Source organism: Platichthys flesus, chromosome 21, assembly GCF_949316205.1.
Source record: "Platichthys flesus chromosome 21, fPlaFle2.1, whole genome shotgun sequence".
Taxonomy (NCBI): Eukaryota; Metazoa; Chordata; class Actinopteri; order Pleuronectiformes; family Pleuronectidae; genus Platichthys; species Platichthys flesus.
The window spans coordinates 6,935,551-6,951,567 of record NC_084965.1 but is presented as its reverse complement, the minus strand read 5'-3'; the positions used below and the strand labels follow the sequence as shown (position 1 = coordinate 6,951,567).

At 44.6% G+C, this 16,017-nt stretch overlaps 2 protein-coding genes across 3 annotated transcripts; one reads left to right on the top strand and one right to left on the bottom strand.

Moving 5' to 3' along the window:
• Positions 1-1,453: 1,453 nt before the first annotated feature.
• On the bottom strand, positions 1,454-5,233 carry zic1 (zic family member 1 (odd-paired homolog, Drosophila)). Its single transcript, XM_062379904.1, has 3 exons — positions 3,717-5,233; positions 3,088-3,251; positions 1,454-2,676 (listed from the first exon to the last, which is right to left on the bottom strand). Exons 1-3 carry the CDS (start codon positions 4,675-4,677, stop codon positions 2,476-2,478), a joined length of 1,326 nt encoding a protein of 441 aa, XP_062235888.1. The 5' UTR covers positions 4,678-5,233; the 3' UTR covers positions 1,454-2,475.
• A 2,593-nt stretch (positions 5,234-7,826) lies between these two features.
• zic4 (zic family member 4) lies at positions 7,827-13,451 on the top strand. Of its 2 annotated transcripts, XM_062379903.1 has the most exons (3): positions 7,827-9,251; positions 9,360-9,983; positions 12,133-13,451. In XM_062379903.1, exons 1-3 carry the CDS (start codon positions 8,825-8,827, stop codon positions 12,570-12,572), a joined length of 1,491 nt encoding a protein of 496 aa, XP_062235887.1. In that variant the 5' UTR covers positions 7,827-8,824; the 3' UTR covers positions 12,573-13,451. The 2 variants fall into 2 exon arrangements, with proteins under 2 accessions (XP_062235887.1, XP_062235886.1); XM_062379902.1 differs by having other exon boundaries at positions 7,827-9,983.
• The last annotated feature ends 2,566 nt before the right edge of the window (positions 13,452-16,017 follow it).

The following is a 16,017-nucleotide window of genomic DNA, read 5'->3' as shown; positions in this document are numbered from 1 at the left end:
AGCGTCAGACGTGGTTTTTACGTTTAGCAATAGGTCTCCAAGGTCAGCTGACGAATACACCAGTTTTAGGCTCACTCTCTCTCCACCTCCCTCCATCTCTGCATCTGTCAATCTGGCATCAGCTTTGTATTTAAATATGGTGCATGTGTGCAATATCCCGCCAGCATAGAAACCACATGAGCTGTTTTTTTTACGCAGCCACTTTAAACTATTTATATTTCCAGTTACATGTGAACATTTTTCTATAAAGCTGCAAAGTGACTTTCTTGAAACGAGTTCACGACGGTGTGGAGTGCGTCTCTTCTCTCTCTTTTATTTTTTTGTACCCCCTTTTTTCCCATCGCTAGCAGTGCATCAGTGAGGCTGGAACCTAGATAGATAGTGTTAAATAGAGTCGAAAAAGTCATTTTATTACCATCCTCCATTTATCTCCAAATGTAATAGTCCGTGAAAAGAAAATATGAATACATTTCAATACATTCCGGCAAATCATCTAGGATGATGGGAGTCGTGGATGTTTTTATTTTGGGCTGATAAAAGCGCACACTTGCACGCGCAGCCACACACACACACACATACACACACACACACTCCTCTCATCTGCTTCTGCGTGTGTTTTGTTTTTAAGATTAAAGTTGCTTGTGTGTATATGTTTGTATGTATGCCTGTGTGTCTCTCTCTCTCTGTGTGTGTGTGTGTGTGTGGTGACAAAGCTGCAGACTGACAGATCGTGGCTCCGTGCACACTGGCAGTGTTAACCATGATCACTGGCGGCTGCTGATGTGATCTCTGCCTAATGGGGCGGTCAAGCAAGCTGCAGCCCAGGAACAATGAGGGGGCCACACCGACTGCTCAGCTCCGCACAGATCTACAGAGATCCCACCGCCCCCCCGCAAAAAAAATAAAATTCGAAAAAAAAACTACGGAGTTAAAATAAATTAGATTTGAAAATTAGATTCCCGAACAATTAAGTAATCTAAACTCTGGTTTTACACCGAGGAAACAAACGCCCGTGATTAATCGATTTAATTTGCACATCACTGGAGGGCAAAGTGTTGGATGTTAATTTTGAATAAACAGAAGATGCAGCATGGAGCAGGGAAGGGGGAGTGGAGGGGGGGGGGGATTTACTCGTTACGACTGTCAGGAAAGTTGTGACCGTGCGTTTGGAACATGCGACCTTCTATGTGGTTGCTTTAAACGAGCTGCAGCCTCACACACACACTCTCAGACACACACACACACACACACTTGCAAAAGCATGCACACACTCTGCAAACATCCCAAAATGATTTGTGCAATCCAACGTGCACCGCTTATTCCATCTAAACTGCGCCAAAATGCTGAGGAGTGTTACTCTGCAGCACGTTAATCTTGTTTCATCCTATGCATAAAGAAGAAACCAGTATGTTTCCACACTCATGCTGACACCAAGCTCAAACGCTATAATGAAACCAATAACCTCCCAACGCATTGCATTCTGGTATTTTTTTTAATTCTTTAATATATAGTACGAAATGTATCCAAACATTTTTTTTGTAAACTAAATTTTACATACGAGCGCATTTCTCCATAAATACCGACCATTTTTTTTCTAACATGTTAACCGGTCCTTTACATGCGGATAAATATGGAAAATTGAGCTACTTACATGTAATAATACTTCCTTTCAGACAAATAAATTGACAGAGATTTTTTTTTTTTGTATATTTATCACGTACATAAACAGATTGACACGGAGTTTTTCAGGCTTTCACTACACGATTTATCGACATGACATTAAATAACAACAATGATACTGTGCTACTCAAACTGGACCTTGGACGAAAATGTTGCACTGGATAGGCTACAAAAGCACATTAATACTAAGAGTCGGTTAAGGTCGACGTGTAGACTGTAGTAATACTGGATAATTCACATTTGGTACACGACTATAACATTCTCTTCAATGAAGTCTATTCATCGCAAATATTCTTAGAGCCATCTCATTTCTCCAATATATCAAGGGACCACATTTTTTTTTCTCTCTCTCTCTTCTCTCTTCTTCACAAATTTTCCCTTAATCTGTGATAGAACTATTTACAAAATAAAATATTAACATTTTTCATTTCCCCCAAAAACTTGGTGAAATCCTTTTATGTACAAAAAAGAAGAATTCAGGCCTGGCAGATCGCATGCTTGTGTGAGCAGTCTCTCGGTAAAAAATAAAAAGTCTCAAAAGAAATACTGTGGGTTTTGTGTGTGTGTGTGGGGGGGAGGAAAGAAGTCAAACTTGGTGGCTGTCCATGCCTCCTCTTTAGTCCATGCATTCTGTCACTGCCTTTAAATTGATCGTCTGGGCCTCTTCTCAGTCCACGTTTCACTGGCTCACTTTGATTCCAAGCAGTCTTTCTCATTTCTTTCTCTTTTTTTTTATTCTGCAGTCTCTCTCTCTCTCCCTCTTTTTCCTTTCTTTTCTGTTTTTCTCAAAAATATTTACACGTACCATTCATTGAAATTTGACGACAGCGCGCTGTGGCTGGCTGTGTGGTGCACTGCCGAGGCTGCTGGTGATATGGAGCTGCTGCTGCTCTGGTTCTCTGTGGACGGGGAGACGATGGTGGGAGGTGTGGACGACTCGTAGCCCGAGCTGGCCGCTGGAGACGGCTGCGAGGCCGGATTGGTGGATTCATGGACCTTCAGTAATGAGAAACACGTTGTTTAGGAAAAAGAGAAGGAAAGAAGAAAAAGGGTAAACCATGCCGTCCGTAGCAAACACGAGACATGGGAAATTCATCAAAACAAATTAAAAGTCCTAATCTGACGGCGACAAAGCTCAACCAAAACATTATTCTCATTAAGATCTTAATCTGATTTGTCGGTTGGAGGACAAGACAGAGAGAAAGTGTCAAAGCAAATTAACTTATCCTTCTCTATTTCTTTTAAAAGGAAAAACACATTCAACCTCTTCTACTGCTCCAACACAATATCAATAATAACACATATCTGCACATTTCACATATTAAATAATACATTTCATAATATTACTCAAACAGGAGAAGAGTGGGAATAATTTTAAAAAAGGAATGGAGGGATTATTCTTTTTACCTTCATGTGTTTTCGGAGGGAGCTGGGGTGTGTGTAGGACTTGTCGCACATTTTGCACAGATACGGTTTGTCCGACGTGTGGACGTGCATGTGTTTCTTGCGGTCACTGCTGTTTGCAAATCTCCTGTCGCAGCCCTCAAACTCGCACTTAAACGGCTTCTCCCCTGAAGGAAAACACAACATTGCACCGTTAGACGCGTTAACAAAAAAAAACAACTCAATAATACACGTTATTTTGGTTACACATTTTAACGTTTTAAAATAGGAAATTAACATTTATAAGGTGAAATATAAAGACAGCTTTTAAATTTGACATTTTGCTTAATTTAAATAAATACCTTCTGCCGTAATTAATTTGACTTTATCCACTTATGCTTACGAGTAAATTCAGGTAATTCAACCACAATATTTAGCACAAATTAGATTTTACGCACAGAATAAGAAGACTATAAAAATAAAGCCTATGAAATATTTTTCTGTCGACACCTGCACTGAATCACATGCCAGCGAAGAGTCTCCAGCTGCCCCTCTAAATAATAACCCGGATCGCATGCATACTTTAGTCCGGGATATTGTCAGCATGGATTTGAGCAGTAAAACAAAAACGACCGGATCTGCACGGATCTTACCGGTGTGAGTCCTTTTGTGAATTTTTAGATTTTCCGATCGGGCGAACACTTTGCCACAGCCGGGGAACGGACAGGGGAACGGCTTTTCTCCCGTGTGTACCCTGATATGATTCACAAGTTTGTATTTGGCTTTGAACGGCTTCCCCTCTCTGGGGCAGTCCTCCCAGAAGCAGATGTGGTTGGTCTGCTCGGGTCCCCCCACATGCTCCACGGTCAGATGGGTCACCAGCTCGTGCATCGTGCTGAAAGTTTTGTTGCACGACTTCTTGGGGTTCGCCAGCTGCTCCGGCTCGATCCACTTGCAGATGAGCTCTTGCTTGATCGGCTGCCTCATGTATCGAAAGAAGGCCCCGGCTCCGTGGTGCGCGGCCATATTCATGTTCATGGGGCCGTAGCCGTGCAGCTGGGTGGAGGCGTAGTGGTCGGACCGCGGGCTCGTAACGTGGCCGTACTGGTCGGCGCGTCCGTACATGTCCCCCGAGAAGCCCAGCCGCATCTGGCTGTTGACCACGTTGGAGGACGCATGGCTCGCCGCCTGCTCGTGGAGCCCCGGGAAGAGCAGGTGCCCCGCCGCATCTGAGTGTCCATGTGGCCCTGCGAAACTTCCAGAGGCGAACAAACTGTGCTGCGCCCCGGCGGCGTCCCCGAAACCCCGATTTCTGAACAGAAAGTCCCTGGTGGAGTTGTACGCCGCCGTGGAGTAAGAGCCAACGTGGGTCGGGTGGTGGTGGTGTCCCAGGGCGGCTGCAGCGTAGCCGGGCGCCTGGGAGGAAAACGCCGTCTGTCCGGAGCCGAGATCGTGGGAGCTGTGGTTTATTTTGAAGGCGCCCATCCCATCTGCGAACGGATTTATCCCCAACGCCACTTCTCTCTCTGTGACTTCGCCTGTTGAGTGATGCCGTGAGGAGCCGAAAGTAGTGACTCCTATGGTGGGATACTGCGGTCCTGCGTCCAAGAGCATCTTCAGTCTAGACTCGCCGCGACGACTGAGAGCAGAAGTAAAAAAATCACGCGCAGATATTCTTCCTCCCCCTCTCTCTATCTCTTGGACCTCACTCGACTGAGCAAACTCTCGAATCCACCGCTTTCCTGTTTACTTTCTACGACGCGAGGAATCCCCCTATACGGCTCATCCGATGCACACGCAAAATCATGTATGCATGCAATATTGTCTTTTGCGGTTTATCTTCCTGTGGCGCGACTTTCACCTCCTCAGTCAGGCGGTGAGCTCTAGACTGATAGTCGCAATCATTCCTGCAGATAAATGAATTGAAAAGACAACACGGTCCAGCCCTGATGAATGGGAGAGGAGGGGGGTGGTCACGTGGCCGCGGAGATACGCTCCCATTGGCGGAGCGCCTTTCCCCCCGATAACATGCACTCACCAAATAACAATCCACGGTGCAGGGCCCACGCTTCTATTGGCCTCTGCGCATCATCAATCCCAGATATTGTGAGATTGCTGACTGGGAATTTGGTTAAAAGGCTGAATAACCGCAAAAACAAAAGTCGAGGAACACAGCGCCACAGTTGGGCTCGTAGAAAGTCGGAGCACGTTCTGCAGCCTTGTAGCGCAGCAAGTTTATAAAACCACATCTATCTATCCATCTATCTATCTATCTATCTATCTATCTATCTATCTATCTATCTATCTATCTATCTATCTATCTATCTATCTATCTATCTATCTATCTATCTATCTATCTATCTATCTATCTATCTATCTATCTATCTATCTATCTATCTATCTATCTATCTATCTATCCATCTCTCTATCTCTCTATATATCTATCCATCTAATATGTCATAATCTCATATATCTATTCATGTATCACAATATATCACTTACAGGTATTCAGGTAGATTTTGACATATTTTCATGCCCATGTGAAGCCCTGATGTTTGACATTAACCGAGTCCACTCGCATCCCTCTCTCTTTAAACGTCTGCTATTACCCCCCCCCCCCCCTTTCACTTCCATAGGAATCCACATGGTTTTCCTGTCGTCTGACTCTTGTGCGCATTTTGCGTGTTTTGCGGTCCTGCCTCCCTCCAACACAACCCTGTTCCTGCATCCACTGGAGCTCACCGCGGTGCAACATCTGCGCTTTAGATTTTCCACATAATGTTGCTCACCAGCACCCCATCATAAAGGCTACCTTGGATACATATAGGCCAGTATTTGAGTTGGATCCTCCACTATTCTAATGTATCCATCACGGTTTGGCCTGGGCGCTTGTGCAACTTACTCATTTTTGCAGGCCAGTGATGTATCGCCTGTGTGTAAAACGTTGTGGGTTGTCGAAGTTATCAAGTGGGATTTGCGGCGCTCTCTGCAGGAACCTCCGGCTGCTGGAGTTCAAAGCCACATGCACAGACGTGCCATGCGAACCATTAAAATATCGTCTTGGCTACTAGGCTAGTTTCTGCGAGGCATTCCCCAAGTCAGTCTGGGGAGTCCAGGGAGAGGGAGGAAGTTTTGTTGTTCTCAACTTAACAAGTAGACCCACAAGTTGATCCGAAGTTTTAGGTCGCCCACCACTCTGCTTTACAAAATCTGGAGGGATCTCTCAACAGGTGGAAAACGGTAAGCATATCATTCCAAGAAGAGAGAGTCAGGACTGGGGGGATGGGGGGAATCATAAAGTCAGACTTGCAACCATCAAGGTGAAATTAGAAACTGTGCCAAGAGAATATATTCTGGAACAAGACATAACTTTCCAAACGCACTTTAAGTTTCTCGTGTGCCTCCAAATGACTGTAACATATTTAATTCTGATGTGTAAAAGATGCGTTCTAATTAAAGGGCCAATAACAGTTTAGTGCCATGACTCTAATGTGTTGGAGTCGTACTGTAAAATTTAAAATGGCTACCAGGAGCTATTTGGGATTTACAGTGAAAGGAGAACGAGCCAAGGCAGCAAAAGCAGCGTTTTATGAGACCTTCCTGCAACATTCAGCTTTTTTTTTTCGTTTCATATCGTACATGTCTCCAAGAGTGAGTGCGCACAACTTGGACCATAAATAGCTCTTCAAAGTTTTGCATTACGCCGGTGCTGTGGTGCCTCTGAAGGCTACAGCTGTGAGCCTCGCGGAGCCGGAGCGTAAAGGCTATTTTAATAAACATCGTTTGGACCCGTCATGTTTCAAAATATTGACTCAATTTCCTACGTGCTCGATATGACGCTGTCAGCAGAGAATTTGACGAATTAATTTAGAGAAAGAGCCCGAGAGGAACGCACGTGTAACCACTCGGTGTTAGAAACTTATATTTAGCAAAAGTCACAAAGTGTCCTTAATTGTTTGTGTTTTATCTGAAAATGGCATTTAATAAAAAAAGAAACTCAAGTTGACATGGTGTGGATTTTCTATCAATGAATTTTAAAACGTGTGAATGGGGTCAAACACTGACGAGCGACTGTCACAATAAATTTAGACTGTTGTCTTACAGCCTTCATTAATTACTTATAATCCCTGCAGAAGTCAGATAACACTAATTAGACACTTAATAAAGTGATCAGCTCTGAAAAGGAACTTCTCTAATGAAACTACAAGCACTAAATATTTATATTTTTTAAGGATTAGGGCGCTCAAACCACACATTCAAAAAAATATATCTGACTTTCTGGGTCACAGTTTAGTTTCAGAACATGTGACACAACTCAACAAAAATTCTAATAAAAAATGAATACCTACTTATCATCCGATTATTACCAGGATTAAACTAGAACATGTTCTAAACTACTTAAATGTGATAAACAAGTACATTTCAGCCATGCATGTTGGAGCAGAGACAGTGTCCACGGGGCTGCAGACTACATTTACATTTACTGTAACATCCAAACACTACTCAACATTTCAATGACAACATATTAGATTATTTCCAAATATTCCAGTTAATATGTTAATTGTTTTTAAAAAGGCAAAGACAACAGAAAAAAAACCATCAGTAAGTAATGGATGATTTATAAAAATGTACGGCATGTGGTTATAATGGATAACTACTCAAATCCACCTCCTAAGCATTCACATAAAAGCCGAACACAATCTCTCAGGTTACGTGTTATACTTTTTTAAGGATAAGATGGTCGTAACCGATACTTACAGTACACACGCTTTTATTTTGGACTTTAGTCCGCAACGGCACCACCTCCTTTGACCCTCATGTGCTGCCGTCCTGGGTCTAAAGCAAAATTACCCCGGATCATAACAACAGGTCCCGTCCATTACACTTTTTCCTCGCGACAATGGAAGCAGCTCGGACCGACTCCCTCTTCCCACACACACGGATGCTATCGAGCAGAGCACGGAGTCGATACTGTAGCACGCGCTGAAGGACAAACGGCTGGATATGTAAATGTGGGTGTTTATCAAAGCGCATATTAATGCGATATACTCCGGACTATTGTTAAGTCCCACGTGGACTTTTCCTTTGCTTAAGTTGACAAGCTTTTCTCCGCTCACGCCGATCTTTAGCGTGCGTAAAGCTGTGCGTAATCTGTGCGTAAAGTTGATCTGCATACGTTGCGGGGCAGAATTAAGATATCACCGCTTTATTTATGATCCTTACAACTCTTATAGGGACAATATGCATACTCCTGCGAGACGATTTGTTTTGTGATCGCATAATCAAAGTGGGGAAATTGCTGTTTCATAGCCGCGCACTCTTTGTTCGCTGCAACAAAGGAGAGAGGACTATATTTCTGGATCAACTTTTTACGAGTTTTATCGTACAATAACCTTTGCATAACAACTATTTTTCTCAAGCGTTGCCCGAGGCACTGCGCAGGCGCGCTGGCTGCTTGCTGTCACTAAGACATTTTTCTTCACGTTGGAAACTGTCACTGGTGACGTCAATCACCAAGCGCTGACCAATTAGAGCGCAGGGTGATTGTTTAGCTCCACGGGCTGCAGCGCCTACCATGAATCTCTATTCAGTATCAAAGCGTCCTGCTGCTGCCTCTCAACCGAATGGGATTCCATGTAGTCTGCAGATAGAATTAACTTCATAAAGTTTTTTTTTCTTTATTTTTCATTGCGATTAAAATATATTTGTCATCATCATTATTATTTTGCCTGCTGTCAAGTTATTCTAAAATTAGGAAGTAATGAGCGTGGATGCTTTGGGAAGCCCCGTGATGGACCCTACGTTCTCCAAACGGAACACGGCGCTGAGATTAGTTGACTTGGCAGGGGCTCACCACCATCACCATCATCACCACCATACCCCTCAGAGCGTGACAGGCTTCCCGGGGTTCAGCAGCCATCCACACTCAATGGCTCACTCGCACCCTGGGGAGATTACTGCGGAACCCCGCCTGGGGCCGAGTCCATTCGGGCCAGAACACATGGGGCACTCCGCGGCCCTCAAAATCAGCCCAGCCCATCATTATCCCCACCATCATCACCACCACCACAATCATCATATGGCAGGCCACAGTGAAGTGGTCTCCAGTCATACGGGAGCTTTTGGCCCGGTTCAGGCGACATCGGTCCCTTATTCCATGTCTCACACGGCCCAGGCTCTATCCGCAGGTAGGGATTTCCTCATCCGGAGAGATCTGACGGCTCAAGCCATGCCAGTGCTGTCCGACCAGACTGCTGGTTCCGCGTCTCACCACGGAATGTTTGTCTCAACAACAGGTAGCTATCCCGGACACTATGGCCATCACCCTGACGCTGGGAACCATACGCTCTTCTCCGGACTCCACCACGACCAGTCTTCTAGCGGATCACCGGGTGGCCAGGCGTTGAGTGGACAAATAAGGTTAGGACTACCTGGAGAAATGTACGTTAGGTCTGATCACTTGAGTCAAGTGGCAAGCTCCAGGGCGGATCCGTTCTCCGCCTCGCCGTTGCATGGCTACGGTGGTCTGAATCTGAACATGAATCTGAGCGCTCACCACCACCACCACGGAGCCGGAGCCTTTTTCCGCTACATGAGGCAGCCGATAAAGCAAGAGCTGATCTGCAAGTGGCTGGAGCCGGAGCACGCGCCGAAGAAACTTTGCTCGAAAACTTACAGCACCATGCACGAACTCGTAACGCATGTGACGGTGGAGCACGTCGGAGGACCGGAGCAGGCGAACCACATATGTTTTTGGGAAGAGTGTCCGAGGGAAGGCAAGCCATTTAAAGCCAAGTACAAACTTGTAAATCACATCCGAGTGCACACCGGGGAGAAACCGTTTCCATGCCCGTTCCCCGGCTGTGGGAAAGTGTTCGCGAGGTCCGAGAATCTAAAGATCCACAAAAGGACGCACACAGGTCAGTAGTTGAATTTACAAAATTGAGATGTTGAATGTGCCTTGATAAAAAAAAAGTAAACTGCATGTTGAAATCAAACCATTCAGCTGTTCAGAAAAGTGAGAAATAGACAGCAGATTTTTTCAAATTATTTAAAAAAGAATATCCTTTACTGTTTTTGTTTTGGGTTTTACGCATTAAAAATGTACTCTGATGAGCAATTAATCAATCCGTGCCTGCTGGTAGACGAGGGCGCAACAGCTATAACGCGGCCACCTGTTTGTTGTGAGCAGCCTCAGGTCTCGCAAGTTTCCCTGAGGTGGAGCTTTTGGGGGGATTACGGTACTGCTCACTCAGGCGTTTAGACGGTTCGACCGCTTGTCCACGCAAAGACTGAGGCCCACGTCAGCCTCGTGTCCAAGCAGCTCAGTGCATGCCAGACGTGACTGGCAGCAAAGTTGGAGAGGTGCATCTTCACATCCATTAACTGTTAATGATGATGTGGTGGTGGTGGTTTTATTTGTCCACTCATTCCGGCCACTAGTTGCTCTTTGTGGTCAGACCTTCTGTGTATGTCCCTCCATTGTAGCTGCAGCAATACTGATATTTATATTAATGACAGTATTTGTTTGGGTGTATTGCTCCAAAGCTGCAAGGATGGGGAATGTTTTGTTTTCCCAAATGTGTAATCATTTAGATTCTTGTATTGACTTCAGTTTCCAAAAGTATTATTATGGCAGCAGCTTTTTTTTTCGAGCCCCTGCAACAAGTTGACAAGTGCAGAGGGTTCTGATAATTCAGCAGCAGGTTGGCTGAGCTGCCTGCGCCTCTGTCCTGACTGACGTGTGGACAATGCAGCTGGAACCATGCAGCTGATTTGGCATTAAAAAAAAAAAACAAAGAACGGCGCAATATGGCCGCTTGGCTCTGTGACCCTGCAGTGACGCGCTGTGGAGATAGGGGAGGGAAAGAGAAAGGCCTCGAAATGTCGAGTCAGACTTGTAAATTAATACAATGATGCGTTCCCCTGTTCCCTTTCCCCTATGTGGCTGCATGTCACTCCCCCCCCCACCCCTCCATTTCTGCACCCTATGTATTATTCATATAATTTGCTCACATTACCTAAGTACAAATCTGTTAAATTATTTCTGTGTGTTGACTCCCAAGGGGCCTGGTCCTTTGGTATCATGTTTAAAACCTATCCGAAAGTGTGGTTATGACTGGGGCTGCCCCTGGGGTCTGCTCCTCGACGGTTTCTTGTACTACACTAATATCCTTGATTGGCTCTCTCAGCCCAACAGCTGAAGGTCAAATTGATATTCAACCAGCAAGTGTAATTAGACAGAGGCAATTACATATTCTCAAAAGCTTTAATCGCAGGAGAGAAAGAAAAAAAAAATCAGCAGTGGATGATTTCCCGTGTAATTTATTCAGATTGTCTTTTTTTTTCTGCCTTGTCATAATCAGGTAGAAATACTTGTTATTGAGACACAGAATTAGAGCCAGTGCACATGCATGAGTCCAGCATCAGACAGGCTGCGTTAGCACACAGTGGGGCGAAGCCTGTCTGTGGCGATACTCTCATTTATCATTATTTTCAGTTGGGTTCCGGCCTCCTCCGCCTGCAGTGCTCACGGCTCGTCTGTTTTGACGTATGTCTTGATGCGTGCAGACGCCAGGTACAGACCCAGGACAGTGGGGGTTCAGCCATGTTTACACCAGGCTGAGGCTCGTGACAGGTCTGTCCGAGGAGGCAGACTTTTAAAAAGTGCAAGTGCACGAGTGTGTGTTTACTGTAAATACACGCAACGTGTGTGTTTTTCAAGATTAAACTTGAGAAATCGAGAAAAAAGGGCTCCTCACTGTGGCTGTAATTGCGCATGCGTTAAATATAATTGTGCAGTATTTTTAATATATACCTTTTATTTTTTTAGTGACAGATTGGATACGTGTTTCTCAGTTTATTCTAAGCACATAAATTGAGGTCACACACATTGTAAGTGTGTTAAGACATTAAATATTTATAGAAAGTACTGTGGCTGATAGAAATGGTGAGGACAATAAAATGAATACCTCAAATCATGCAATATAGTGAGCATGATTGGCAACGTGTTTTAATTTTCTGAATTCGTTGTTTTGCATCTCATTGTGTCACCATCACTGTTAACAGGTGAAAAGCCCTTCAAATGTGAGTTCGACGGCTGCGACCGACGCTTCGCCAACAGCAGCGACCGGAAAAAGCACTCCCACGTCCACACCAGCGATAAGCCCTACAACTGCAAAGTGAGAGGCTGCGATAAGTCCTACACGCACCCCAGCTCCCTGAGGAAACACATGAAGGTGCACTGCAAGTCCCCCCCTCCCAGCTCGGGCTACGAGTCGTCCACCCCGTCCCTGGTCTCCCCCTCCTCCGACCTGGGCCGGGAGCCAGGAGCCTCCTCGGTGCTGTCGGAGCCGGTGGGGGCTTCCCAACCGGCGAATTTAAGCGAATGGTACGTGTGCCACAGCTCAGGTGCCAGCGGCGCCCAGACACCACCCAGCGGGCCCTCCACACCCGACCCCACAGACGAGCCACCTTACAGGAACCCAGAACCCAGGGACGCGTTTTAACGCACCTCGGACTCCTAAACCGCCGCTGCAGAGGTGACAAGAACACATTTTCACAAGCTTCACTATTGTAAATGGTTTGGCTTCGGTGCCTGTACGCCTGTTGAAGGCCCACTGCCACCCCCCCCCCCCCCCCCTTTGATTTCTGGATGAACCACCAAACAGACACCCAGAGCCAAGAGACGCATTTTAACCACATTGGAAGGAAAATGTGTAAACGTTAAAGACGTGCTAATTTCCAGGCACAGTAAAAGATTATATTTTCAAACCTCAGCTATTACGCCCTGACGGCCCACTGGTCCAGTTGTGGAGGGGGGAGCGGTGTAAATCCGTTAGACTCTGTGGTACTTTATTGTATAGGATAGGCATGTTGGCGTAAAATTATTTTGTAAATTCGAGTTTCTGACTTCAATATGCTTTTATTTATTTTTCAATCCGATATCGAGGGAATTTTTTTTGTATTATCGAACCAAAGTGCATGTTTCAATTCGGGAGAAAAAACCCTGTACATTTGTAAATTTTGTAAGTTTCGATGTGTTGATGTTGATAGTTTTTTGTAAGGGTCTGTTTCAGAGCAGTGTCTCTCTGCAGTTATTTGTACAAACGTTGTATGTTTACAGCACCCCCCCCCCCCCTCCCCCATCTGTGCAGAGGCTCAACTGTTTCATACGCCTGCAGTATTTGATATACAACCGTGAAATTCTAAATGTTTTATCAAATTGGGCATTTTGTGATTTTTTGTATCATTGTCGTCAACTTTTTTTTTGTTGTTTTTGTTCCTCTTTTGAATATCTCAAATCGAGTGGCACTCAAAATGCGCACCGAATTGCCTTGTAATTTGTGAGTATTTTGAATAAATCTTGTATGACAAAAACGTGAGAACGCTACTGAGCCATTTGGGGTTCATAAAATTTAAGTATCGTAAAAAATTGGGAAGATGTGCAATATGTCTCTCATGTCACTTTAAAGGGGCATGTCTTTAAAAATATTATTTCCATAAAAAGAAGAAGAAGAAAAAAAAAGGAACTGTTGCTTCTTTTACGCGCAGGAAAATTCCAGTAACAAAATCTGTTTTCCAGGTGCAGATAAAACCGCTGAAATCCAAAGAAATAGAATCAGTAACAGGTCTTTAAATATAATATTTAAACTTTTTTACTTTCCAAAGTGTTTCGTGGTTGAATAAAAAATAAGGGGTTGTGTGTTTTTAAATCGTGCTCCATTTGTGTAAAGTCTTACTTTCTCTGCTGAGCTGGGGTTTGATGCAGACGTGGGCAGAGGTTGATGAAAGGCAACAATATTCTGATCCAGACTTCAAAGAGCGTGGCGCACAAAGAGCCATTTTTTTTCACGACGGTGAATCCTCATGGTGAATTAAGATTTCTATAGCAATGGCCAAGTCAAACTCAAATGATATGGGGCCAAGTCCGCGGACTGAAAAGCGCGCTCTAAAGAATGTAATATTTGCTTCCCATGGGGTCGGAAACGGTAATCTATGTCCTTTATACTGGAGACGAGGGCAGTATAAAGAAGAAAAATATATTCTTTTGCTCCGGGCCTACTTTACGACAATCAAAGGGGAAGCCCCTGAAACGCAGTTGTCCCACACCATAATAGACTCGCACTGCAACAGGGCCGAGCTTCTCAATGGATAAAATTAACAATAATCATATTTTAGCCTCAATACATGAAACATGTCTTATGAAACCAAGCTTTATATCATGATTAGTGCAAATTCCACCAATAGACGCGTGCATGAATTGTTTCAGCTTTGAACGTGCAGATATAATTTTTTTCAAATTAAATAAAATGTGCTACTTTTAATAAACAAATAAATCATTATTAAAGAAAAGCTTAAGAGCTTTGTTGTACTTGGAAAACTTTCGGCTAAGAGGTCGATTTGACTCCACACCGGCGCAGACTGAGGCAGAAAGTGGGTGGAAACAACAAGGCTACAACTCTTCCCCGTGCGTTTATAGAGTTTGGTTAAGTGCATGACAGTTTGCTCTGTGGAAGAGGCCCAGCTGAAAGCAAAGAATAAACACCAAAGCAGCCAAATAGAAGAAGATGATGATGCCTCTTTTGGCACCAGCTCTTGTGCGTAAAAGGGGGGAAAGGAGGAGAGAAAGGAAGAAGGAAAACAACAAGATAGTTGGATCTCAATTGAAAGTGGGAGTCTTTGAAGTGGAAGTTAATATCAGAGGGATTCTTCTGGGTCGTCTGAACAACGTTGATGACACGGAAAGCCTTTTGTCACCGATTTGTTGGGCTCCTCTCTATTGGGCCGTCTAAGGCTTTTAGTTCCAGCCGTCAAAATGGACAAGAACTAACTGAGTCGCGTAAAAAGATTTTCCATTCAGCGCTGAGAGTGAAGGATAAGCAACACTTAGAGCGTTGTTTCGTCCGAAGAAGAAGAAAGAAAGAAAAAGAAAAGAGTGAGGGGGAGAACGTTAAAACAGAAAGGTCCGCAGCGAGCGTCAATTAGGAATGGCGCACATTGCATTTTTTAAGCCAAAGTATTTCTGAATTTGATCTTCACCGCAGCCTGGAAGTAAAAAAAAAAAGTGGTCGTGAATTCATTTGGAGGGAAGAAGAAGAAAAAATGCTCCGGAGCAGCAGAAGCTTAGTGACCTTTACGCACAGTAATTTATGACTTTGACCAAATATAAACACGCAGTCTTCAGACAGAAACCGAGCTGGCACGAGCGGGATTAGAAGAGTTTGGTTGGATCCAAACGACTTCAGTACATAAAGTGCTGAGGGAACAGGCGAGCTTTTACCGCAGCAGATAAAATGTGACGACTGTTTGCTTGATTGTAAAAAGTTCAATCCCCGGCGCGCAGACACTGGATACCGCAGGCTGCCGCTATAGCAGCGTAAGAAGGGGATCTTTTTAACAACCGATCCCGGCATGTTCACTCATCGGGGCCTCCCCCTGCCTTCGACGGAGTGACAACGTGACAGCGTCTGATCTGATATCAGCTGTGGGGTCAAGAATCAAGAAAAGGTGTGTGTGGGTGCGTGTGCGTAAAGACAGAGGAGGAGGAGGAGGAGGAGGAGGGAGAGAGAGAGCAGCACTGCCATGTCCACTCCGAAGCCCCAAACAGGAAAGTGATGGCGGTTTTGCGCGCAGGAAATACATATTCACTTAAAGAAGAGATTCTTTAATGAAAGAAAAATAAAACTAAAGAAAGCCAGAAGGAAGGGGGAGGGCTTGAGCTGCCAAAGTGTAACAAAAAGAAAATGAATCTATTTCAGCTCTTGCTCGGCCTCTCACCGCCGCCACCGCTGCATCCTGAGGCTCATTTGAGTGTGAAATATCATTTCTTTGTAAAAAAAAATAATGGAGGCGGTAATCCTACTTCCGGAAATTGTCCGGCATTATTGAACAAAGCCCTTTTAATAGGGGGATTAGCAGTCTAGGAGTAAAAGCCTCACTCACCCTCCTTCC

Coding starts and splice junctions, on each gene's coding strand:
- zic1 (XM_062379904.1), bottom strand. CDS start 4,677: ATGCTCTTGGACGCAGGACCGCAGTATCCCACCATAGGAGTCACTACT. Junction 3,252..3,716: donor TCACAAAAGGACTCACACCG/GTAAGATCCGTG, acceptor GTTTTCCTTCAG/GGGAGAAGCCGTTTAAGTGC. Junction 2,677..3,087: donor CCCTCCGAAAACACATGAAG/GTAAAAAGAATA, acceptor TCATTACTGAAG/GTCCATGAATCCACCAATCC.
- zic4 (XM_062379902.1), top strand. CDS start 8,825: ATGAGCGTGGATGCTTTGGGAAGCCCCGTGATGGACCCTACGTTCTCC. Junction 9,984..12,132: donor CCACAAAAGGACGCACACAG/GTCAGTAGTTGA, acceptor CACTGTTAACAG/GTGAAAAGCCCTTCAAATGT.